The sequence below is a fragment of the Mizuhopecten yessoensis genome, unplaced genomic scaffold (genome assembly GCF_002113885.1).
Source record: "Mizuhopecten yessoensis strain PY_sf001 unplaced genomic scaffold, ASM211388v2 scaffold6891, whole genome shotgun sequence".
NCBI lineage: Eukaryota > Metazoa > Mollusca > Bivalvia > Pectinida > Pectinidae > Mizuhopecten > Mizuhopecten yessoensis.
The window spans coordinates 225,249-252,199 of NW_018406776.1; the positions used below are offsets into that span (position 1 = coordinate 225,249).

General features: G+C 34.2%; 1 protein-coding gene across 1 annotated transcript in view; it reads left to right on the forward strand.

Moving 5' to 3' along the window:
- Nucleotides 1-18,266: 18,266 nt before the first annotated feature.
- Nucleotides 18,267-26,951, forward strand: part of LOC110452794 (prolactin-releasing peptide receptor-like) — a 40,019-nt gene continuing 31,334 nt past the window's right edge. The window contains exon 1 of the mRNA XM_021501470.1: nucleotides 18,267-19,016. Coding sequence (XP_021357145.1) covers nucleotides 18,267-19,016 — 750 coding nt within the window. The remainder of the gene's footprint in view (nucleotides 19,017-26,951) is intronic.

Here is a 26,951-nt window from a genome sequence, read left to right on the forward strand (position 1 = left end):
ACATAGATATACATATATATCAGACTAAGTCTACTTTAGAATGACTACTTCCTGTCCCAAACCACTTTACTTAGGCCCATTTTGTTGCCGCTACAATGTACATCTTGTGTTTTCTGTTGAGCCATTATTTTCCTACACTTTGGGCATGTCTCTAAACATATCCATTTGTTTCACTCTAGGGGTCATCAACCCTTAATAAGAGCAGTACTGAGACATAGGCCACCACATATACCAAACACAACTTTAATACACAACGGCCTTGAATGACGTAACAAAACAAGGAGACAATACTTTTTTTAAAGACAGATAATATACTTTATATACAGTAACCAGGGTACACTTTAAAAAAGGTTGCCATGGTAAGATAGCATTCACTGTTGATCCGTTCTGTTGCATTTGTCTGTATAATTTAAAGGATTCATATATTTTCATAAGTGAAATTTTTGGAGTTTTGGATTTGTATGAATAATATGCTCGAACATGAATCATGATTGGTTAAATATAAACACCTATAGATACAACAGACTTCATTTCCAACCTGGAAACTGTTAGCATTTATTCATATATGTGACGCAATCTTGTCGTTGGAAGTCGACATTTTGTTCACCAAAGTGTTATTTGAGTGATCTGAACATTAAACAGGCAATTTAGTTAAGTGCATATCGTCATGAGATAATAACTGATATAGGCCAAGTAAATTGGTCACAGCAAAACCAGTGTTCGAGTGCAGCTACTTGGTGCATCCGTCGTTTAATATGGTTACGACGTTGACTTGTTGCTAGAAAGACATTCTTTCAACGCTGAAGATCAATTACGTTGTTTTTGTGTGTATTGATGTAACAGAATTGCACAAGACTTAGCTGCGCGACCAGACAGTTTCTCTTTCAAGTTTCTGTGGATTCCACTGTTTAAATTGTATAGTATGTCTACGAAATGACACTGCCATTCATTGACCCGTAACCACAGGAGACCACAACTCGACAAGGCCAACGGAAGTCTAACATGTGTGTAATTTCAACCTTTTAAATTAAATGTAGAACGCACTGTGATAATTTAATCAAGCAAAATTCACCTAAATCCGATTTTTAGCAGAAACAGTAGTATGGTTGCACGTCACCTTTGAGATAATTAACTTGTACAAGCAAACTGAGAATATTTTTTAGATTACCCCGTGTTTACTTAAGACAGTCAAACTCCCTCGGGTCTCGTGTCTGTCAGACACAGCTGGCGAGTCCACCTTTTCTCACACGCTATCTAGGTCGCCGGTCACTATCGATATTTCCACAAAGGTGACATGTACGCTATTCGAGCAAGCAGATTGATACCTTGCATGTGTTCACCAGTTTGAAAAGATATTTCATCATTGATAGACAGGAAACATAGCGAATAAACGTCTTCCTGCAATTGGTTATTTATGTGACATACACGAATTACCAGTAATTTTTATGAATGTAAAAGAAAACAAAACATGGCAACGATTCCTTAATTATTGGTTATCCACTCTTTAGGGGGCTTTATTGTGCTGGGTGTGTCGCTTCGAAAGATTTTATTTTCTAGTCAGGCTGCACAAATAGGTCGTTCAGACTAATTACCCTTTGCGTTGTCAAAGGATAAGCCAACCTCTCAGGATCGCCTTAATGTATTGAAAATCGGTCTTTAGAACACGAATGTAATCATTCATGAACAAAATACGATAAAACTTGATAACATATTTTAAAGGTAAAGTAATTGGTATTATCTAGGTTGGCAATAGTTGAGTCGAAATGGTGCATTGCATTGGGTGACAATGATTGAAGTTTAATTACAATGCATGTTCTCAATTCTCTCAACCCAATATCAATCATTTATCCTATAATACTCTAACACAAAACGGAGGTTCAACCGTTTCCCGGTAGGGACATACAAATATTAAATGATTTTTACAACCAAATCCAAATATTTGTATCATTTGAATCAATAGTGTATGCATTGGTGAGAAACATACGACATTATTACAGATGATCTATTTGGTTTCCGTCCCGGTCTAAGTACGGTTAATGATATCTTTGTACTACATGCCATAATTACAAAGTCTTTAAATTTTAATAAGCTTCTGTATTGTTGTTTCGTAGATTTTATAAAGACTTTTGATACTTTCAACAGGTATAAATTATGGTACAAATTATCTCAATTCGGTATTAGAGGGAAACTACTGACAACTATCAAATCAATATATAGCAAGCAAAATCATGAGTTATGATTAATGGAAGATGTTCAGATTTTTTCACATATGCCTCGCCAAAGGGGAAATTATGTCACAGATAATGTTTTCTTGTTATGTTAACGACTTTGAAACTACTTTATTTTGAATAAAGTGAAGGTTTTTTAATATGGTTACATGTAATTGAATTAATCCTTACGATGTACATGTATGCCGTTGATTTTGTCTTACATGTATTAACGGAGTCTGCAAGCGACTTACAAAACATGTTGGATAATTTATGTACTTATGATCAATCCTGGACCCTTACTGTAAATGTGGAAATAACGAAAATAATAGTTTTTCGGAAAAATGGAAGAATACACAAAGATGACGTATGGTTCTATAATGGTCAGAAATTGAAAGTAGTAAACCAATTTACATAATTGGGAGTTGTGTGTAGTGACCGAAGGGTTGCACGTCACGGCGCTGTGTTGTATCAACAAGATACTTTACTCCACCTGTCCCAGTCTACTCAGCTGTAAATGAGTACGGGCAGTGCTAGAATTGTTGAATACTAGCTGTGAGCGCCGAAATGACCGGTTGTATGCTCCCCAGTAGAGTAGAGAAAGATATTTGCAGCGGAAGTCCAGGGTGCCAGTAAAGGAATAGATATTGAAAAGGCACTTCTCAAATGCTGTAAAAGGATATTACATGTTAAAAAGTCAACATGCAAATGCAAAGGTCTGTTTTGAACTAGGAAGATTCCCGTTTATACATATATATTTACATTTGCATGGCATTGGCACTATATAGCCACTTTGAAAGCTGTTTCGTTGATGGGACTTTAATTACCATGCATCACGAGACACAATTCTAAGCGTATTAATACAACACTGACCGGAACTACAATATCCAATATAAATAAACATGACGGCTGCTGAAATATCGGGCTGTTCCGCCAATGTCGTTTAAAGGACGACGCATATACAACATGCAGTTAATAATTAACTATTTAAGAACAAATATATAAAAGTAAACAATTGTTCTATAATGAAGATGTAAATATATGGATTAAACGGCATTCTTTTGTTGTTGTTGTTACATCCATATTAAAAATGAATGGATGTAATGCGATATTGATGTAACCGATTTGCGTTCATACCGGCATGAAAATTACAAAAATGCCGTTCAATCCATATATGAAAATATCGTATGATAAGATATTAGTTGATAATTGTTAACTCTAATAACTGTATTTTGAAAAATGCATATGAATTTTTCATGAAACTACCCAAACGAAATGATGTTTTGAACTGGGTTGACTATGTTAAAAATACGCTTTATAGCCTTGGTTTCGGTTATTCCACATTTTGGTAAACTCCTCTAAGTGTCATCTATACAGATATTTAGTTAATGACATAGTTTTACAACATTATTTGACCAAATTTTTACCATTGAATAATGGAACTGTACTTATAAAGATCAGATTATCAGATGCGTAGTTTATATATTGAGACAGGTCGATGTGACAATAAGGATAGGGTTGAATGACTATGTAAAGTCTGTCAATCTCGACACTATATTGAAGATGGGTATTATTTATTTTTGCATGCCCTATTTATCAAGAAATTAAAAAGAGATTTATAAGAATTTATAATTGGAAAAAAAACATCGGTATTTAACCTAGTTCAGCTTTGAAGTTATAGCATTAAATATTGTAAGCAAATACATATATGATGATATCAATTTAAGAATCATTAATGCTAAGTATACTGATGTCCATTTTCTACTGAACTATGTGCAATGTCTCGCACAGCATGCTATTATTTTGTAATACTTATGTGTGTATGTTATACGGATGAGCTGTAAAGCTCAACGAATAAAATAAAATAATTTTACTTTTGATTTTACCCATTATCCCGGGTCAGATCTAGCTTTAACCATTAGGTGGTCCTAACCATATTGCTTACCGTGTCTTGCCGAGCGTTGCGCTTGTTATTTTTTGTACGTCGTTGAAAGTACAAAATGATATATAAAAACCAAGCAAAGAACCACTATGTTACAATTGTAGTCAGGCTAATGTCATATCAGAGGGAGGCATAAATGTACTGTATGTCTGTAGGTAAATGTGGACGACTTGGAATAAATTTAATGTAAAAATAGTACAATAGGGCTAGATAGTTTTGTGGAAATTATACAATGGCCTTGACATGGAGCTGATCAGTCACTTGTCATGTGATTGCTAAATGCAGAAAGACAATCCAAAAAACGTTAATATATAAATCTTATTACCCGAAAATATATTCATTGTGTTATATATCTACTGCTAAGAAGATAAAATAAAAATGGGATTTGAGAACAAAAAGACAGAATATACATATAGCTGTTTGAAATTTCCTAAAATCCTGTATAAATAACATAAACACCTGTATATTGACTAAATACCTACAGATTTACTTAAAACCTGTATATTTACTTAATACCTGTATATTTACTTAATACGTATACATTTATTTAATACATGTAGATTTACTTCATACCTGTAGATTTACAATTATAATGTACTTCATACCTGTATATTTACTTAATACCTGTAGATTAACTTAATACTTGTAGATTTTTTTAACATCTCTAAATATACTAAATACCTGTATATGCACTAGATATCTATGGATATACTAAATGCCTGTATAATTCCTTAAAGCTTGAAGATGTACTAAATACAATGCACCCGTAGATATAAAAATGTACTGAATACTTGTAGATATAATAAATACCTGCATATGTATGATACTACAAACCTGTATATGTACCTGATACCTGTCGATAATACTAAATACCTGTAGATTTCCTTAATACCTGTGAATGTACTAAAACCTGTTTATGTATTTACTCCTATATGCCTAAAGCCGTACCCTATTTCCTAAATACCCGCAGCTGTAATCGAATTCCTTTCATATCCTTTTTTGGCATGAGATTTCCCAGGCTGTATTAAATATCCTAAATACATACAGTTGTGTAATATACCTGCTGTTGTATAATCTTTTAAAAATAACCATAATTGTTGTATGTCTCCTAAATATCAGTGACTTCATGAAACACATGCATTTGTATCATTTCTCCAAAAAATATCTTCCAGTATAAAATCTTCTAAATACATTAAGCTTCATTAGATTCTCTAAATAGAAAACCCCTTAATAACTGTAGCTGTATTAAAGAGAGGGGTATTTGACAGGGTGATATGGAACAAGGAATGTATTGGCTTCTCAATTACTTTCACGTGACTTTGCTTTCACTATAAATATCTTTAAAATTACTCTCTAATTAAAAAAAGTAAATTAACCATGATATACAGTTACATCAAACCGTTAACTAAGTATGCCGCGCTCTTTGTTTACTACCTGAGGTCTATCATATATGCCGATATCGTGTTAAACAGTAATTAGCGCTGCCTTTCAGATTCTATTTATTGCTTGTGGTCTGGTGGAAATATCACAGTAAAGGAAAAATTAACAACAGTCCCTATCTCTACTGGGGGAAAAAAGTGCCGATGGTGATAATTGAAGATAACTTGTAAACTAACTTTCCTTTTCAGTATTGCAAAAGCTACTGACTTGCGATATTTTCCAATTATTATGAAAAGCCGTATGATAGACCAATTTATATATAAATATTATTTAATGAAAATGTCTGTTACATTCTACATTGATATAACCGTGTTTGCTATGACTACACCATTATATAGTGATATGCTCGTGTTTATAATGTTTGACACATTTTATATAGATATGCTTGTGTTTGTAATGTTTGTCATATTTTATATAGATAAACTCGTGTTTGTAATGTTTGACACATTTTATATAGATATATTGGTGTTTGTAATATTTGACACATTTTATATAGATATACTCTTGTTTGTAATGTTTGTCATATTTTATATATATATATGCTCGTGTTTGTAATGTTTGTTACATTTTATATAGATATGCTCGTGTTTGTAATGTTTGTCACATTTTATATAGATATGCTCGTGTTTGTAATGTTTGACACATTTTAAATAGATTTGCTTGTGTTTGTAATGTTTGACACATTTTATTTAGATATGCTCGTGTTTGTAATGTTTGTCACATTTTCTATAGATATGCTCGTGTTTGATTTATTGTTTGACACATTTTATATAGATATACTCGTGTTTGTAATGTTTGACACATTTTATATAGATATGCTCGTGTTTGTAATGTTTGTCACATTTTATTTAGATATGCTCATGTTTGTAATGTTTGTCACATTTTATATAGATATACTCGTGTTTGTAAGGTTTGTCACAATGTATATAGATATGCTCGTGTTTGTAATGTTTGTCACATTTCATATAGATATGCTCGTGTTTGTAATGTTTGACATATTTTATATAGGTATGCTCGTGATTTTATTGTTTGACACATTTTATATAGATATGCTCGTGTTTGTAATGTTTGACACATTTTATTTAGATATGCTCGTGTTTGTAATGTTTGTCACATTTTATATAGATAAACTCGTGTTTGTAATGTTTGTCACATTTCATACAGATATACTTGTGTTTGTAATGTTTGACACATTTTATATAGATATGCTCGTGTTGGTAATGTTTGTCACATTTTATATAGATAAACTCGTGTTTGTAATGTTTGTCACATTTCATACAGATATGCTCGTGTTTGTAATGTTTGACACATTTTATATAGATATGCTCGTGTTTGTAATGTTTGACAAATTTTATTTAGATATACTCGTGTTTGTAATGTTTGTCACATTTTATATAGATATGCTTGTGTTTGTAATGTTTGACACATTTTATACAGATATGCTCGTGTTTGTAGTGTTGGACACATTTTATTTAGATATGCTTGTGTTTGTAATGTTTGACACACTTTATATAGATATTCTTGTGTTTGTTATGTTTGACACATTTTATATAGATATTCTTGTTTTTGTAATGTTTGACACATTTTATATGGATATGCTTGTGTTTGTAATGTTTGACGCATTTTATATAGATATGCTCGTGTTTGATTTATTTTCCACATTTTATATAGATATACTCGTGTTTGCAATGTTTGTCACATTTTATATAGATATACTCGTGTTGGTAATGTTTGTCACATTTAATATAGATATGCTCGTGTTTGTAATGTGTGTCACATTTCATACAGATATGCTCATGTTTGTAATGTTTGACAAGATATACTCGTGTTTGTAATGTTTGTAACATTTTATATAGATAAACTCGTGTTTGTAATGTGTGTCACATTTCATACAGATATGCTCATGTTTGTAATGTTTGTTTATATAGATAAACTCGTGTTTGTAATCTTTGTCACATTTCATACAGATATGCTCATGTTTGTAATGTTTGACACATTTTATACAGATATGCTCGTGTTTGTAATGTTTGTCACATTTCATACAGATATGCTCATGTTTGTAATGTTTGACACATTTTATACAGATATGCTCGTGTTTGTAGTGTTGGACACATTTTATTTAGATATGCTTGTGTTTGTAATGTTTGACACACTTTATATAGATATTCTTGTGTTTGTTATGTTTGACACATTTTATATAGATATTCTTGTGGTTGTAATGTTTGACACATTTTATATGGATATGCTTGTGTTTGTAATGTTTGACACACTTTATATAGATATTCTTGTGTTTGTAATGTTTGGCACATTTTATATAGATATTCTTGTGGTTGTAATGTTTGACACATTTTATATAGATACACTCGTGTTTGTAATGTTTGTCACATTTCATACAGATATGCTCATGTTTGTAATGTTTGTCACATTTTATTTAGATATGCTCATGTTTGTAATGTTTGTTTATATAGATAAACTCGTGTTTGTAATGTGTGTCACATTTCATACAGATATGCTCATGTTTGTAATGTTTGACACATTTTAAATAGATTTGCTTGTGTTTGTAATGTTTGACACACTTTATATAGATATTCTTGTGTTTGTAATTTTTGACACATTTTATATAGATATTCTTTTGTTTGTAATGTTTTACACATTTTATATAGATATTCTTTTGTTTGTAATGTTTTACACATTTTATATAGATATTCTTGTTTTTGTAATGTTTGACACATTTTATATGGATATGCTTGTGTTTGTAATGTTTGACGCATTTTATATAGATATGCTCGTGTTTGAAATGTTTGTCACATTTTATATAGATATACTCGTGATTGTAATGTTTGACACATTTTATATGGATATGCTTGTGTTTGTAATGTTTGGCACATTTTATTTAGAATGCTCGTGTTTGTAATGTTTGACATATTTTATATAGATAAGCTTGTGTTTGTAATGTTTGATACATTTTATATAGATATGCTTGTGTCTGTAATGTTTGACACATTTTATATAGATATTTTTGTGTTTGTAATGTTTGAAACATTTTATATAGATATGCTCGTGTTTGATTTATTTTCCACATTTTAAATAGATATACTCGTGTTTGAAATATTTTCCATATTTTATATGGATATGCTCGTGTTTGTAATGTTTGGCACATTTTATTTAGATATGCTCATGTTTGTAATGTTTGTCACATTTTATTTAGATATGCTCATGTTTGTAATGTTTGTTTATATAGATAAACTCGTGTTTGTAATCTTTGTCACATTTCATACAGATATGCTCATGTTTGTAATGTTTGTTTATATAGATAAACTCGTGTTTGTAATGTTTGTCACATTTCATACAGATATGCTCATGTTTGTAATGTTTGACACAATGTATATAGATATGCTCGTGTTTGTAATGTTTGACACATTTTATATAGATATACTCGTGTTTGTAATGTTTGACACATTTTATATAGATATGCTTGTGTTTGTAATGTTTGGCACATTTTATTTAGATATGCTCATGTTTGTAATGTTTGTCACATTTTATATAGATAAACTCGTGTTTGTAATGTTTGTCACATTTTATATAGATATGCTCGTGTTTGTATTGTTTGACACATTTTATATAGATATGCTCGTGTTTGATTTATTTTCCACATTTTATATAGATATACTCGTGTTTGAAATATTTTCCATATTTTATATGGATATGCTCGTGTTTGTAATGTTTGACACATTTTATAAACATATGCTCGTGTTTATAATGTTTGACATATTTTATAAAGATATGCTCTTTTTTGCAATGTTTTCAACATTTTATATACATTGTAGATATGCTCGTGTTTGTAATGTTTGACATATTTTATATAGGTATGCTCGTGTTTTTATTGTTTTCCACATTTTATATAGATATGCTCGTGTTTGTATTGTTTTCCACATTTTGTATAGATTTGCTCGTGTTTGTTATGTTTGACATATTTTATATACATATGGCAGTAGTTTTTTTGTTTTTTCAGATTTTATATTGATATGCTAGTGGATATTTTCATGCCTATAAAAACAAGTAGATTTGCTTACGTCTGTTATATTTTATATAGATATGCTATAGCTTGTAATGTCTGAACTGTTTTGTAGATATGTTTGTGTCTTTCATATTGTGTATATATATGCTCATGTTTGTAATTTCTGTCACATATGTTAATGAACAAAGGGAAACATACGATGGAAGTCTATGAACTATTCAACTCTATCCATATATTGACTTATAGACAGTAGTATAGATAGCACATGTGATAAGAAGCATTCCCCATATAAGATAAAATCAGTCCACAGGGACCAATGAAGTGTTCCCTAGAGTCTAGCAGCAAATACAGACATCGTCCAACCCAAGCAATCTAAGCCCAATCATACATATCTGTGGTCAAATGCTGATAAGTTCAAATATTGATGCTTTTGAACGAATCCTCTCGAGCAAAAGCATCACCTGCTGACAAGTGCTAATCAAGCAAAACGCAGACTTTAAAATATACTCATCGCCAGTCATTTCCTGAGAGAAACATGATGCAACAAAAATATCTTTTAATTTGTGTGTAACCAGAACTGTCGATAATGTAACCAGAGCTGTCCTTATACGGACTTGAAACTATTTTATATGCAATATTGAGGCAATTTTATTAAAGTTGTTCTGTCTTCCGTTCTTTTAAATCTCTCATAAAAAACAACGTGCCATTTCTACTTGATCTAGCGTGTATCAATTCATTATACTTTATAATTGACTGCATTCGTGGCAATCATTGCAGCCAGAAGCAATAGAGCATTTTTATAAAATCGTGTTTAAGAAATAAAATGTTTTATACGGATGATAAAAACGACTTGAATTGCAACTGTCGGCTCTGAACAATGTATGTTTAATTGGAGGATAGGAAGTTCATCGCAAACCTTAAGCATTATATAAAAAAATGTCGTGGATTTGCTAACGGGATGTGCTTAACTTACCAAGTGAAATAGTATAAAATTATACATAGCGTGAAAACACAAGGGAAAATCTGGTCGATTTGTACTAACAAGGACATGAAATGCAGAAACATCACACGAAAAGAAAGTTTTCGTGAGCTCGCAAGGACAATGGGCGATACAAAACGAGAGGTCCTGGAAAAGTTAACCATTTATATCTGGCACCAAGTGTCATGTCTCTTGACAAGTTAAGTACAGTATGTCACACATCAGCACGTTTTATATAGTAAATATGTTTAAAATGACGATAGCAATTCATTTCACAATTAACCAATACGTACTTTTTCAAAATGTTAGCCAATAACCACATTCGATCAATGTTATAACGTTATTAGTTTTGCATATCTTGTACGATTGATAATTATGACAAGTGTGGTTAAGTTGAATTAGAAACTTCAATTTGTAATTATTGTTGGTAAACACACATTTTTTATTCGCTGTATTTAACGGACTTTTATTCATTAAGACCAATGGTAACATTGCAAAGCTATCTACAAAGTGTACCATAACGGTATCAGTGAACATCTCAACATTGATTGGCATGAATTGATTAATTAATTGTCATTTCCGTATGATACTCCGATATGTATAAATAATGTTCCCACCATTGCTAAGAGATATTTTTCCATTCAAAGCACTATGTAAGTAATAATAACGACACCACAGCGGAAACCACGTTTTATTTCAACCGAACAGCGGACAGTAGACGTCGACGTCAATTGCGCTATAGCACATGGATGTTAGTATGGCACGTTGTTATCCCATCACAGACCGTTACGTCACAGCCAATCGGTTGCTGTCAATCATATTCCGACCCTTCACAGGTAGTCATGTTGCTATCCTCTCACAGACAGTTACGTGGTAAACTGTTATACTGTCATACGATGCCGTGTATTGTGGACAGGACTGACTTGTCTGCTTTCGTAATGATATTTTTTTTTTTTATTTCACCTGTTAAATGGGATTGGAGTGTCGTGAGAAAAAAGAAATAAAACTGAATTAAGGTTATTTTGAAAACTTTGTCTTTCTTCAAAAATAGATACCAGTGATTTTAGATAACTGTTTCTTAATCACACGGAATGCTACTCACTTACATTTACGTAAGCATTAGGGAATGACTCCTTCCCACCTCTTCAGTCACGTATACTTTCATATTAACTGTTATATATATACTCTGTTGTTCTCAAACTTACTCAAATATTCGATGAGAATATTCATGATGTCTATCGGATAACTGTTTAGATCACCATACATTGTTGTAATGTTTCAAATATAGTTATTTACCATGCAAATTCACGCGGTTTGGTTCTGCACTTATCGTTAAATAAGCAGTGAGAACGGTGAATGTGAAGGACATGCATTGAATTGTATTCGCTTGGACTCGTTTTGCTAGTTAATCCGTGTTATCAGGCGGACAATCTTCCCTACAGAGATGGTGTATGTAACTCGTGTACCACGATTCAAATCATATCAAAGAAACATCTTAAAATCAACCCTAGTATTGATGGCGAACAGTGAAATGAAGACATTAACATGAATTACAATGACCTCAAGTATGGTACACCGATCTGATCTTTAAAACAATCGCACTAGCAATCGTGTCAGGGTGCAAAACTGTTATATGTTTCTACTTTTTGAGCTTTTTGATTTTAGCCGTAACAAAGCATTAACTTCCCGACATGACATTCCACTGTTTAGAAGTAGGAAAAACGAAAACAATTATGATGCACCATTATTAGTCTCTAGTTTGTGCTCATCATTATGTTTATGCACGTTTTCGCTTTGTAGCTGCGAAAGAGGGCCTTTTAATAAAATAAATAAGCATTTTTCGCTGCTTGTTTTTATGGCCAGTCACCTACCTCATACAACAAAAATGGCGTCATTGAATTAAACTTGTTGAATTGAAACATATTTGATTTTGATATATACATACGTACAGACAGCAAAGCGATTTTGCACAAGTTAGGTTATCAGAAAAAGTCCTTTCCCTAAGCTAAATAATAGTACATGCATAAGAAACAAGTAAGGGCATTCCGGTACATATATGTGTGCTTTTTTTTGGCCATTCCGATATATAACCAAATACACTGGAATATATAGAATGCAATTTGGAAATGGAATTGTTTTTTGCCATACATTTATTTAGTTATTCAGTGTCCCGCATATCCTAGCACCTTTAACCATTACACACGTAGCAGGTGTATGTCGTAGAGAAAGTACATTCTGATTCCTAGATAACCCTTTGAACTAACTTGGAAAAACGGGCACTCTGGCGGTGGTGGCTAACAGTGTTATGCTTTGTTCATCGTTTGTTATTTGATTAAAAAAGAAGGACGGCTGGACTAACACGTTCGCGAAATAGATCGCCTTCACATTTATCTTTCCTCCTAACTATTTACCTGCATTTAATACCTTTATAAAGACTACCCATCCAGAAAAATAACATATCAAGGTGTAAAATAGTGCAAAAACCACGGCAAACAAATGACCAAAGTTTCCGTTAATATTTCAAAATTTATAATGAAGCATTGTTTGCATTTTTCGGAGTTTTTTCCTTAGCTAGAAAGCCTTCTCAACTTGTCCACCATGATGCAATGAACATTGATATGAAATGGAAATCAATACAAGTACCTTTTCTATATGCATAACATTAGCATGATATACAACATGATACATGTAGGAGATCTAATATCATACGATATGCGCAAATGCAGTATTATATATCACGCAGGAAATGACAATTTCTTACATCATCGCTATGAAATAGTTATCACCTCCAAGCGTTTGTAAAAACAATGGGATCAGATGGAGACACTTTCTGTTGGATTAGAGCAAACAGGCACACATATGCTGTGCGGTGGTACACTTATATCATCAATGTTCCTCCAACTGGAACGGAATTGTAATTATTTAATGCTTTTATTTAGAGTTTGTTAATTAAAACAGAGAAGTCCGATAGCAATTTGGGAAATATTGTTTTCATCGACAGATGTTGCTATGATTGCACAAACATCGCATCTTATACAATAGCTATTCATTTTCAGTAAAACGACAATGAATTGTAAAAACAAGTCTACATAAATTTTTATCAGAATTTAGATTCCAATTTGCAGCATCAGTCGGCGGTATTCCAGTGAGAGATGGTGTTCAATAGAAACAGTGTAAATAGACACTGGGAATTAAATCAGTAACGTGGGCCTCACTATCACACCAATTAAACCGTGTCTTACAGATCCAATCTATATCATAGGAATAATGTTACCGTGACAGGTTTAATTCAATCCTAGACAGACTTATCGTGTAACTCTCTGGGTTTTTTAGCCCCAGGTTATCACTTAAATTTTAACGTAACATTTAACATGAATCGTTACACACGCAAAGTGTTAAAGCACTCACTTTAAATGTCACGTTCATATATAGATTGAAACTTTCTTTTTTACCAATATTTTAGTAGTATAAATATGATAATATTATTTAATAGTGGAGTCAAGAATGTCTTTGGGCTCATAGCGATACAAGAGATTGTTTTAAACGACTATGTATGGTGTGTGCCCTTTATTGCCTTTTATTCCCCCTTAATCCACCAAAGACAAAACATTTTGTTGAATTTTCAAATTCATGGATTTGTTTTTTTTCATATTCTGAATATTGAATATTTCTCCAATTCTATTATTGAAATTATCGAAGAAGAGGGATTCGACAATTTAAAAGACTTAATATAATTTCGGAATTTTGATGATTTTAGGGCCAAAAAAGTCCAAACAATATACAGTCCTTTTCATTTGTATATTAGCATTTGTGTTGTAAGTTGATAGTGCTAACTGACGAAACGAAAACGTACAATTACATCAATGGAATAAAATAAGACAGATGAAAGGTCTGTTGTAATGACATTTGTATTAAAATTATCAACACTACCATGTGTAGGAGTGTTGTTCACAGTTGAAATCGCTTTACCGACTATACAAACTAATTGAACGGCATTTTTAATTGTCGCGTCGGTATGACTTTTCATGACTAATGAATGGAGGATTTCAAACTAGTTTCCATCACATGTTAATTCCATTACAGGAACCTCAGAAAACATTACCAGGAGTCAAATGGAATGGGCAAGAGTTTGAAGTTTTGTTTATCATTTGATGTACCATTAACTGTTTCTGTACGATCGTTGGAGCCTATGGTAAGTTTAGTTTTCGCAATTATTTTCTTCGAGAATGATCCGTACGTACTTTATGTATCCAGAAAGCCTAAACCTGAATTGTTCTCTAAGCAGAAAAATACATTTTGTTCGAATTCAGCAATGCAATATTCATCTGCCATTTTTACTCAGTTTTGAAGATTTAACAAACTACCAAATTGTCATAACATCAGTAAGATATATAATTCATGAATTTCACATATACTGAATAGTTCGATAAAATTACATTAAGTAACTTAATTACACTGCCCATAGGATTGAGCGTTTTTTCTTTGGGGTTGTTTATGCGGATGAAAAGAATTAACAACTGAATACCCGTGCCAATGGTCATCGATACAAGATTAATCACAATGATAATTGAGTTATCTGTCTATACAATATTTCAGTTTACTGATGATATCCGTGAAAAAATCCATGGGAAACATAGTCCCAGGCTTCCAACAGCCCCAGTCAAAGCACTCCTATGGCTGATTAGGGAATACGTACTACAAGGTACCACGTAAACGATAATTGAGCACTGCATGTTTGTATGAATGTAATTAAATATTGATAGTGCTTATCATGTGTATTGTCCTGCTCTTTGATGAAATACAATATATAAACAAGTGAACCAAACCAGCAGTACAAAAGGACACAATCTGAACTCGAAATTGATAGAAAAAATAATAAGGTATATTCACGTGAGTACAGCCATCAGCATCGGGATTATACGGCTTCAGTGACTAGAATATCATTTGACTGCTAACTGGAACATCTAAAGATAATACAGATAATTTTGCAAGGAGATAAGTCATAATGAAAACGCATAATGACTAATTCACATGTATCCGTACATTTAAGTCAAATGTTCGGCAATTCGTTAAGCTCAGTTTTGCTATTCATAAAATAGACGCAATTAACATCGGTTATAGTGCAAACAAATCGCCAATGACAATAAGCAAAGCAAGCAAGACTGACTAAATGTATAAAAATACAATTCGTTTGTGATTTTGCCTGTGCACTGTACAAAACAGGTTAAGATATACTCATGCTTGTGCACTCAGCCTTCATGATCAATTGCAATATTCTCTATGAAAATACATATCACCATTCTGGACATTTGAAGCATGTTCTTACAATTCTCTCGATGACAGTCACTTCATTGGCACATCGGGAATACATTTTTTCCAATATTTTCAAGTGAAATGATGAGCCTAAATTAGATTTCTGACACTGATGTCCCCGGATTGAATGGCAGGTTGCAGGTTGTACTGGCTGAAAAGAGCTTCGGCCAACATTATACAACCTCATCCTCTTTTTTTTCACAATATAATAATGGCATTTTGTCCTTAGAAAGAAGGTAATTTAATATTACAAGCATCGGATACATTCCAGTGCCCTTTTATAATTGAAAGATAAAACAGAGTTATCTTTTTCATCAAATACTATATCTTGTAATTTACATGCACTTTGTTGTGAATACCCTTTCCTAAACAGTACCATGCAAGCGTCAACTTCTAAACAGTTTTATGTCATCCTTCCCGACTCAAGCGTGATTTCATTGTGATTACTTAATCCTAATTTTCTACCCGTTGTTTCGGAAATTTCAAGGTGGTCATCATAACCTAGATTCGAACAGTGGAATGATTGCGTATTTTCTAAATGTATGTTATCTGTATGTTAGATGGTTTGCGAAAAACACAATAAGTGCAATCCACGACAATTTGCCAGAGGCGCTGATGAAGATTAGTCTGGATGAGTTCCAGCAGGCTGAAATTGAATTCCAAGTCAGAAAAGGAAAAAAGAATGAACAAATCGGAGCACTTCTTCTTTGGAGATATAACACCAGAGCAAAATTGAACCCATTCTCTTATTTCAAACTACTTGTAAAAAAAAATCCAGCTTACAGCTTGCACATCATAGAAAGGACATTTATGATGGTAGGGGTCCGTTGTCAGCAGTCACTAAATCAAGTCGGGAAGATCAAGTGCATCCATCATGATTCATCACCACAGACTCCTGCAAGACATGGACCGTCTTTGTAGGAGATATAACACCGAGCGCTGGCACATCCTACATAAACACGTGTGTGTGTGTGTTTTTTTAAATTTGTATGCGCTATAAAAAATGCGCATATTCCTATTTGTTTATGTGTAGAATCTTTTTTTTAATATAAATATTAAAATGTATACTGTATTAGGTCTCATTATTCCGCTAACGTCGATTTAATAATGTAACCTTTGATTAGTTGTTAACATAGGTGTTTTTGTAAGGAACATGCTTTTTATTGCTATGAAGTCTGTGTGACAGGTCGTTTCGTCAAAAGACTTGAAGTGATGGGCCCTAACATGTACATATCTACAAGGTAAACGGCTATGTAAAAGGTGTAAACGAGGTCGGTTTGTACAGAGGGAGTCTGCTGTAGGACTGAATCAACAAGTCTGGACACAGTGCTAAGATCTGTTTGGCATTGGATTCTATGAAAATGTAATTACCACGTACCTTCCCTGACACCACTATCATGCGAGAATACGGAGTCGACACTTGAACGCAGTGTACGTCACTCTGCTGTTAGCACGACCGGGCGGCGGGACGTTCATTTATCCGATCGGACCAATCTCGTCAATTTGTCTTCGCTATAATGTCACATCTGATAGCGTTCTACTGCCTTCGAATGTCAGCATCCACTCAGAATCACGCACTCACTTTCATTCGGAAATTGCCCACTCTGTAAGAAGCTGGAATTTTGTAAAAAGGCTACAAGGCCAACGTTGGAAATAGAATATAACATAGAAGACATTTATCAGTGGATGTCGTAACTGGACCCTATTATCGATGAAGTAATAACTTTCAGGAAACTTAAATGTGTAAAATACGCGAAATCTTAATAGCTGTGCGCATTGGTTATTGGAGTGTCGCAAGCGGGAGGCAATATTAGCCCCATTTCTATCAATTGTGCTGCTTTGTAGGCAAGGGATCGATAAGTAATGTTTATAACTATCAAAGCAATACAACATTGCTATCTATCTCCATTTAGGACCGTTAACAATTAATGACTCTATGTACAGCATGTATCATTCAACTTTTTAAACCTTCCGTTGAGTAGAAGGACGTCAAATCGGTCTCTATTAGCGGTTGTCGGCACCGCCTCGGTGTTCATTGCTCGGGATAGACGTTTTACGATAGGTGTTGACTACACATGGTAAAGATAATGTTCGCTGTCGTCCAACTGTCAATAGCCTGATTTGAAGTAGCGAATTGCTTTCCGTTGCGTGTGATATTGGAACTTGTTACATAACACCAGCAATGTACCACGTGAATGAGTTCAGTACAGTCATACCTGTTTTGGGAAACTATTTATTTTTCACTTCTAAACTCGAATCACGGTAAGTTGAAAGTAACATGAGAAATAGGAAATAGATCGCGCATATTATTTATTTGTTTATTTCATTTTTTCTTTTTATTCTAAAGTAAATTCTTTTGCATGAACAATGGATGAAGATATTTTGGTAGCCGCCACTAATGAAAACACAACACTTTTCAATGACAGTGCTAATGGAACTGATGCCAAGGATTCCGAGATGGTGTCTACAGAGTGGGTAGTATTTCTATCTCTCCTGTATTCACTGACCACTCTTCTGTCTATCGTCGGTAACGTCTTGGTCGTCATCGTTTTTGCACGCGGACGGAGATCGCGGACAGACTTACGTCCGTTTCTCATCAATCTTGCCGTGGCGGACCTGATCATGGCGGTCTTCTGTATGCCTTTCACATTCGGAGATACCATCTATAAAAGCTGGTTATTCTCGGAACCAATGTGTCCAATTGTGTTGTTCATACAAACGCTGTCTGTGTCCGCTAGTGTGTTCATCAACGTGGCGGTCGGAGTAGACAGGTTCATTGTTGTTGCCTTTCCTCTCTACTCCAAGGCGTCACAGGCCCGTTCAAAACAGGTCATAGTGGCCACCTGGATACTATCTATAAGTATAGCATCGGCCGTCGTGCCATTTGCTCACACACAACGAATAAGAAATACCACCAGGATCAAATGTTCCGAGATTTGGCCATCGGTTCAGGTTCAAAGGTTCTATTCAGTGGCATTATTTGTAATAATATACCTGCTACCGTTACTGGTCCTGTCCGTAGCTTATAGTATCGTAGGATTCGTGCTGTGGAAAAGGACGACGCCAGGAAATCGGGATCAAATGAGAGACATGTTACAACTGCGGTCAAAAATAAAGGTAAGGCAATCTTTCTTTTTGTGTCTGTTAAATTGTCCTTTAACAATAACATATATAAGCTTTATTTAGTGCACTATACGTTTTTTTTAATCAAGGTATTGTTTCTTTGACATGTTGATATGTTTAATTGATGCTGTAAGCGACGTCCTCGTACAAAATGAGGATTGTCTTTGCGTTGATGGATGATGTGTTAGTCGAAAAAAGCTAATTGGTTTAATAATTTTGTTCTGGTGACAATTGTTAATGCCTAGAGAGACCAAACATGTGGTACTTAGTTTATTTGTGGTGAAATAAACACCTATTTGTCTAATGAGCTACAAAGTTTCAAAATAATATCGTGTAATACAATGTGCATGTAAATCTGATAAAACAATATATATTTCCCAAGTGATGACGGTTACATCTGGTGTCATTAAGTAGGTGTTTCAAACGTTTTAATTCAGTAAAAAGCGTCCCGATTGCATTTGACTGTTTGAAGTCACAATCATACAAACTGCACGGTTAAATATTTATTCTGTATGATTTCACTGAAAGAGGTTTGGTGTCTGGCAGGACAATGACACTTCAGTTTCTGTGCAAATAGCCAACTTCCTAATGGATAGGATTCTGTTTTGTATCTCAAACTTTTATAAAACTTGGCATGTATCAGTTCTAAGCCCTCGTAAACTATCCATCATATCCGTTTTACAGTGGCAAAGCAAAATCTCCAATATGACAAAAATGCACTCGGTCTGAAAGTACATCCGTCTAGATTATGCATATTTAGAAGGAAGGATTTCTGTTTGATCATAACTTACTTAGATTATAACAAGCGTTAAAAAGTTACTAGGTACAATAACAAACCATAAACATCAGCATGAGTTTGTTGATATGAATCTGATTCCGTTCGGAAATGTATTTTCGATTCCTGCTGGAACCGTTCCTCAATAAATCCAAATGTAATGCCCCCTTGTGGACGACACGCTGATGCGTGGTAGGACAGGATTGTTACTGTCAGTTTTGTGTGATAAAATACTTAAACGCTGCACAACCCATTTAGAACCACTTAGGTAACCTATCAGAACGGAGGCCATACAATCAATACAACTTACTTTTTCTTAAAATGTAAAATGAAACATATTCATACAAGAGATATTTTATCATAGTAATAGCATTTCACGGTTTTATTGTTTAAATGAATAATATTTTTCATCTTAGACAATCATTAAATAATTCCTATCGGAATATGCGATCGCGATTCAAAGGTAAGGTCATGTGACTAGGGGCTCGTTAAACACACATTACATTAAACAAGTTTAGTAACCTCTTTTACTAGGGATATCAAAACGATAAATATGTTTTGGAAACGATATCTTTCAGATTTGGTGTCTCCGTAACTTATTGATGAAAGACCATGGGCTGACGAGGGACTAAGTTAAGACTATTCCACACGTTTTATTATGACAACAAAACATAATGTGACGTTTCCGTCGATGCAGTCCTGATAAATTTGTCATGGGCTAGCAAAGGTGTTAATGGAGACCACGAAAGTACATTGTTAAAAGAATGAGGATCTCAAATGAAAATTTCAACGTCTGTTAAAAAGAGGACACATTTATCATACGTAAGCCAAATAATGTAGGCCCTTACGGGACTTCCCCTTTCATATCGAACATGTTGTAAGATACATAAGGAACCTGCTAGGAATATGTGACAATTCGAATCCTATAGGGTATTTACATAACTCCTGTATCTGCCAGAGAACGGATCGTTAGAAAATCGCTATCCACAAAGGATTACGTTTAACTTGTTTTATACACGAGCGGTGCCTGGAGTAAAACAGAACAAATTTTCCACAGCGTCACCCTGAGACACCATCTGAATGCAATATCATTATAGGTAGACAGCCTCAGGCCGTAAAGAGGTATACAAACAAAGCACAACCAAAACAAAAGACCTCATGATACATCACAAAAAAAGAAAATACACTCAAAATATATATAATATGTGCCTGTTGTGGTTTTGATTTAGTGGTATTGAGTACAAAATGAGATGAAAGTGAAAGAAACTCAGGAAATTCATGTTATTTTAGAATCTAAAACTTCAAAGAAACCTACTTAATCGATCGGAGACTTGCCTGGTCCCAGAGGTTAGAGAGGTAAAACATGTACTATTTTAAGGGTGTGGCAACAGTTCCTTTTCCGAGGGGTAATATTATTGATTTCTAAGCCAAGGCTCTGCCTTGGTTTAGACATTTATAGGTACAAAAGTACACCACCCTTGGGTCGTATTCCTCACTGTATTACCATTGAAACTCAGGGATGACTTTTTTACTTCCATCGTGTATTTTCACTTACATTTTCCCCGACAGTAACAGAATGTTTGATAACGAAATAATGTAAGATGTATGAATGAAAACTTCTTAATAATTACCTTTAATAACATAACATTATGTTATCACGTCATAGTTTGCATAGAGCTATTTCAACTCCACGTTTCGATATTTTTTTCCTCCAGAGTACAATGAATAATAACAATTCCTAAACCAATCAGATATTAGATATGTAGTTTAGCCTGCTTCGCTCGCAAATGGTCTCTAAACACATATACAAGTAGTTCGGTTTAAACCTCCTGTTTAGCTAACGCAGCTTTGCACGAAGCTACAAACGTATCCTCAAACTGAACTTCAAAGGATTGAACAGGAGATATACGTATGAAGGAGGACACAGAAGGTATAATCAATCTCGTGTAAAGATCAATGTAGCGTCAACACCTTCACTTCATAACTCCTTGGACAACCTAAGTTATATTTGAAACCCCAGTCACCCTGTCAAATGTATCGTGTAGTAAGACAACCCCCAATCTGTATGGTCCGCAAACCATCAGCAGATTTGTTACAAGGGACATGTGCAGTTATGGAAGCTACAGGAAGCATGTCAAGTCCCTGAACCCTAGGGACATGTGCGGTCCCCGAACTTACTGCCGTGATGTGAACTTCCTGAATGCGCTTTAAACATGTCTCAGATACTACAGATGGCATGTGAAGTGTCCGAGCGTACAAAGAACGTATTAGGAACCTACGGAGTTATGAAAATATTTCCTCGAATAATAAAGAACTGGTAGCGTCCCAAAATCTGCAAGAGACCAATCATAATAAAATGTAATTGTGGCTATCAATAAACATTGGATGTCCACAACTATAACAGTCATTGTTTTAGCGTATCTATATAAACACACTTTATACGCATGGAAATCATACTATCTACAAAGAAATGATTATGGATTATTTTAGTTTCACGGAATTTTTGACAAAATGGCCTGAACAGGCAGTGATTGTATTGGATTCGCCATGTAACCAATCGTCCTCCTACTGTTACATGCCGGTAGCAATGCAGTGCACCCGATCAATATATCGAAGTACTGCAAAACGTGATTGTATTATCTCAACAACTGCTCAAGTCTGGAAATTCTCATCTACATCATTGATTTAATGGAAAATGATAAATATTTCCAACACATTTTTAATTTAATATACGATGCATTTCCGACGAATACAAAAAATGTAATATAAACCCGACAGAGTCAACAAACATGCCCAAATCAGATCTCATAGGCTAAGAGAAGCTGAGTAAACAAGTTTATTTGGTTTTCTCAGATACGCTACTCATAGTAATATAGTAGTGAGAATATATATTGATAGTCGGCAACGTCCTAGTTACAATAGTCTTTCATACACATTCATTACATTCTATTCGATACGGATTCGGTTAGGACACCTGTTTATTGCGATTACAGGTGGTTATAATTGATAACCGTTCAGTAGTATTCTAGGGGGATCCGTTGGTATTATTATCGGGACACACTGTCACCGTGGTCAGGGCGAAGTCATCATTAATGCATATTTGAAATGTCGGTAAACTGTTGTAGTGTGTTGAGTCCGCTTATCGATACACCAACTTCACGATCAGAACAAAGTATTATCAGATCCATTTACCTTGTTGTGAGTTTTACGTGTAGTAAAATGACCATGTGTAAATGTTTTGATTTTATAAAGGCCGATGTAGATGGGATGCTGGTGTACTAACAATGTAAATCAAAGACAAACCTTGTTTTTACTCATTTACAGTAAACACTTACCTACACGCGGTAGCAATAACATGACCCTTTTGTTGACACAGGGAATATGATTAACTATAAACGCATATGTTAGGTACAGGAATATTATTTTGATGTGTTTTTCTTTATATTCAAATAGTCTTTTAAAGACAAAATCATGTAGTTATCATTCTACTTTTTATATAAAGTGAAACTTTGTTGTCATTTACACAAATATATTTATTCGCCTTACGTTCCGCCAAAAGTATTTAAAAAAATCCTTTCTATTCAGCAGTTCTTTTAAAAGACTCACAATATGTCACCAAACCCCTTTATAACGCCAAACGTTTGCTTTACAAAAAACCGATACAATAATAGAGCTAGGCTCTACTGTTAATTGAATTGAATATGTTAAATTAATACAAGATATATAATGGTTTCCTGTTGAATGTCATGAACATTTTTAAAAGTATGGCAGAATACCGACATTTTCGCGATTGCAATCACGAGTATAAATACCGATGTTTATACATATTTACCTTATTTCAACAGACTCAAGGGTCCAAATATCTAAGTGATGATGATAACAAAAATGTGTTAACGTATGACGCATTAAGACAAACATGTTGTTAAAAGATAGATGACAGTGTAGCATAAAGTGGAAAATATTTTAAACATACTGCCTCTAAGCTAGATATCAAAGTAGACATAGTACATTAAAAGATACAGTCTAACTCACCCTTATTGGAACAAACGTTTCATTATAAATTCAAGCAATTGCACACTGTTTGATACAAAAGTTTTATAATATGATTATATATGATTGAAAGAGAAAACCATTAAGTTTTATCTAGTTCGGTTTTTAAGTATCGACAATGACGCAAAGGTTTCTGAATAAAACAATTGGAGCAATTAATAACGAAATCCTTGATGCCGTACTAGTGACACAACTCTTGACAACAAAACTGTGACCATTTCGATTGGGTAACCCATTACAGTTCTGTAGTTTTCTGCTACGTCTGGTAGGAATTAGTCTATACAATGTTATCAATTTTGTAAAAATGGCATTACAGTTGGTCAATACAAAACGTGATTTCCTCAAACTGTGGCAGTTATCGTTATATAAAATTTGTTACAATGATAAGGATATCACTTGCATACAGTTATAGAATAAAATCCTTGGCTACACACCATCCGCACATCGTCCACACATGGTGCGCACAACTGTGCGATTTATCAATCGTTCACCCCGTTGTGCGCTTCTCTCCGCACAACTGTGCGATTTGGTATCATTTGTAGATCAAAATTACGGAATGACAAAAATACGGAAGGCTTGTATGCGATTATATGTACACTGTGTATATATCTGTAATTTCTCATCACAATAATCAAGATTATACAATTTCACAATGCGTGTTACACAGTATTACAGCGACCGTTAGACTATCAAGAATGGGTTTGGCTCCAAGGTAACAGAACAGGTAAATAACAATTTGATGAGTGTCCGGAGTTTTACCTGACCAGTGCCTGACACACAGATCTAGAGCTGATATGCGATACATACCGTTTGACGGTAACGTAATGAATAGTATTTGTTATTTGCATTCGTTTGCCTATAGCTCCCATTCACCTGGATTTTCACACACCCGGCCTTACCCGACGAGTTACGTAAGGCGGGGAGAAAACTACGGTCCAGGTATATCCGGGGATCCGTACATGTATAAAGTGGTTATGTTTACCTGTGTACGGGATTGTGTTGTAATTTTACATGTGTCGATTAAGTTTGTTTAAAAACATGGAAAACACAATTTCCAAATATAAGAATGTATAGCAGAAAGATAAGTTTATAGATGTTGCTACAGTAGAATATAGAAACATACGTAAAAAACAAGTTTATATGTTTAAACACGAAACCGTATAAATTGGTAAGGCATTCTTCAATTTACACCAACCACGATTGTTATCGCACAACGTCCGTCCATCGTGCGCATATATGTGCGCAAGTAATGACCGTCCATCTTTTTATCGTTCGCCCATCGTGCACACACCGTTCACACACCGTGCACACATCGTGCGCACACCGCACATCGTGTAACGTTGTGCGATCCCACAACTGTAGAAAGGGATATTTAAGAAAGACAAAGAGATGATTATCTACTCTTTTAACTTCATATACATAAATATATATCTAACAAAACAACCGCAAAAACAAAGATTTAAAAGAGACGTGTTGCCCTCCCTGTTGCTTCGTCTTTATTTACACCACAGATTTACGTTTTTTCCTTCGTTTGCTTAATTTTCTCGTCGTTTTAATTGCTACATTTTTTAGATAATTAGAAATAACATGGACGCTGTGATTTACGGCTTCTTCTTGTAATTTGATACATATAACTACACTAACAAAGGGCTATAAAAAACGACATCCCAAGTCTCCTAGAAAGCATGGGAAAGGCTGCATGTCTAGGTGTGCGAACAGGTCGACTGTTTGTTTGTCCTCGAAGGCATATATATTGTAAATCACCCAGGGAACTTAATTTTGTATTCCAAATCGATATGTTAAGCTGTAATTTACTGAATGAGAAATATCCGAAACGTACTGAATCATATGTAATTACCTGTAAACGACCGCAAAATATCTCGACGAGATACATCAAGAAAACGTCCCTGTGGTATCATAGCGGGTTTAATATAGCTGTGTAGGATCCCTGTTACAATTAAACATACTTAACACTCATCATATACACTTGTCTGAATTATATGAGTTAGTTGTAGTATTCCCTGTCTGTTGAAGACACATTGGGTAAATTTATAAATGCGCGTTTCTCGTGCCACGCCATGGTTAATAAAAAGTTTATTAACCTAGTTTTATTTTCTGTTTCCATTAGGCATCTATTTTTAGAGTTTCACTCTGCTCCGATGTTTACTACTGGTGTAACAGAACAAAGTCAGTATTTATTTTCGTCATTGATCGTGGACGTGCTTTAAACTTCAAAACAATGGTTTCAAAGACGTTTTATTGTTAACCGCGTGTATGGATATAACTGTTGACATGCTTTTAGATGTCAAACGTTTGCATGCGTGGTTTTTATATGCACGACGAATCATACCCCGAGGACTATTGCAATACCGTTTATTTATCTACATAACCATCGAAATTCACGAAAGCATATATTTTTATGCTTGATTTGTTCTAAAAAAATTACTATTAAATTTTAATACAATTGCTAAAACAGATTAAAACGCAGTTTCATTCAGCAAATATGACCTGCACATCAAATCAGCTAATATCGCCCATGTAAAACCAGTTAAAAGTCGGGTTTTAAGTCAGAGATATTAGTCATGATCAAAGTCCGAGTCATCAGCCAATAATCAAATGTCAGGGTCATTAACCATGAGAAAAAAATCAGGGTTATTAGCCTTGACCAAAAGTCCGGGTCATTTGCTATGATCTTAAGCCATGGTTATGAGCCATGGTCCTAAGTCAGGTAAGTCACAATAATCAGAGGTATTAGCCATGATAAAAAGCCAGGATCCTTAGCCGTGATGTTAAATCGGTAATATTAGTCCAAATAACTAGTAACGGTAATGGGAAATATCACTTGTCAACATTACTAGTCTAGGTCAATAGTCAAGATTATTGTAGCCAATATTACTAGTCAGTAACTATAGTCAATGTAACAAAACATGGTCATTAGTCAAGATCAAAGCGCTCCGGACTAGTTCTTTAGTAAAAGCAACAAATCAGCAACATTATTTGGTTAAGGTCACTTCGGTCACTATTGCCTTTGGTCAGGGTTGCTATACAGGGTCATTTTAAAGATTCTAAAGTCACGAACACTAGTCAAGATCACTAGCTCAAGT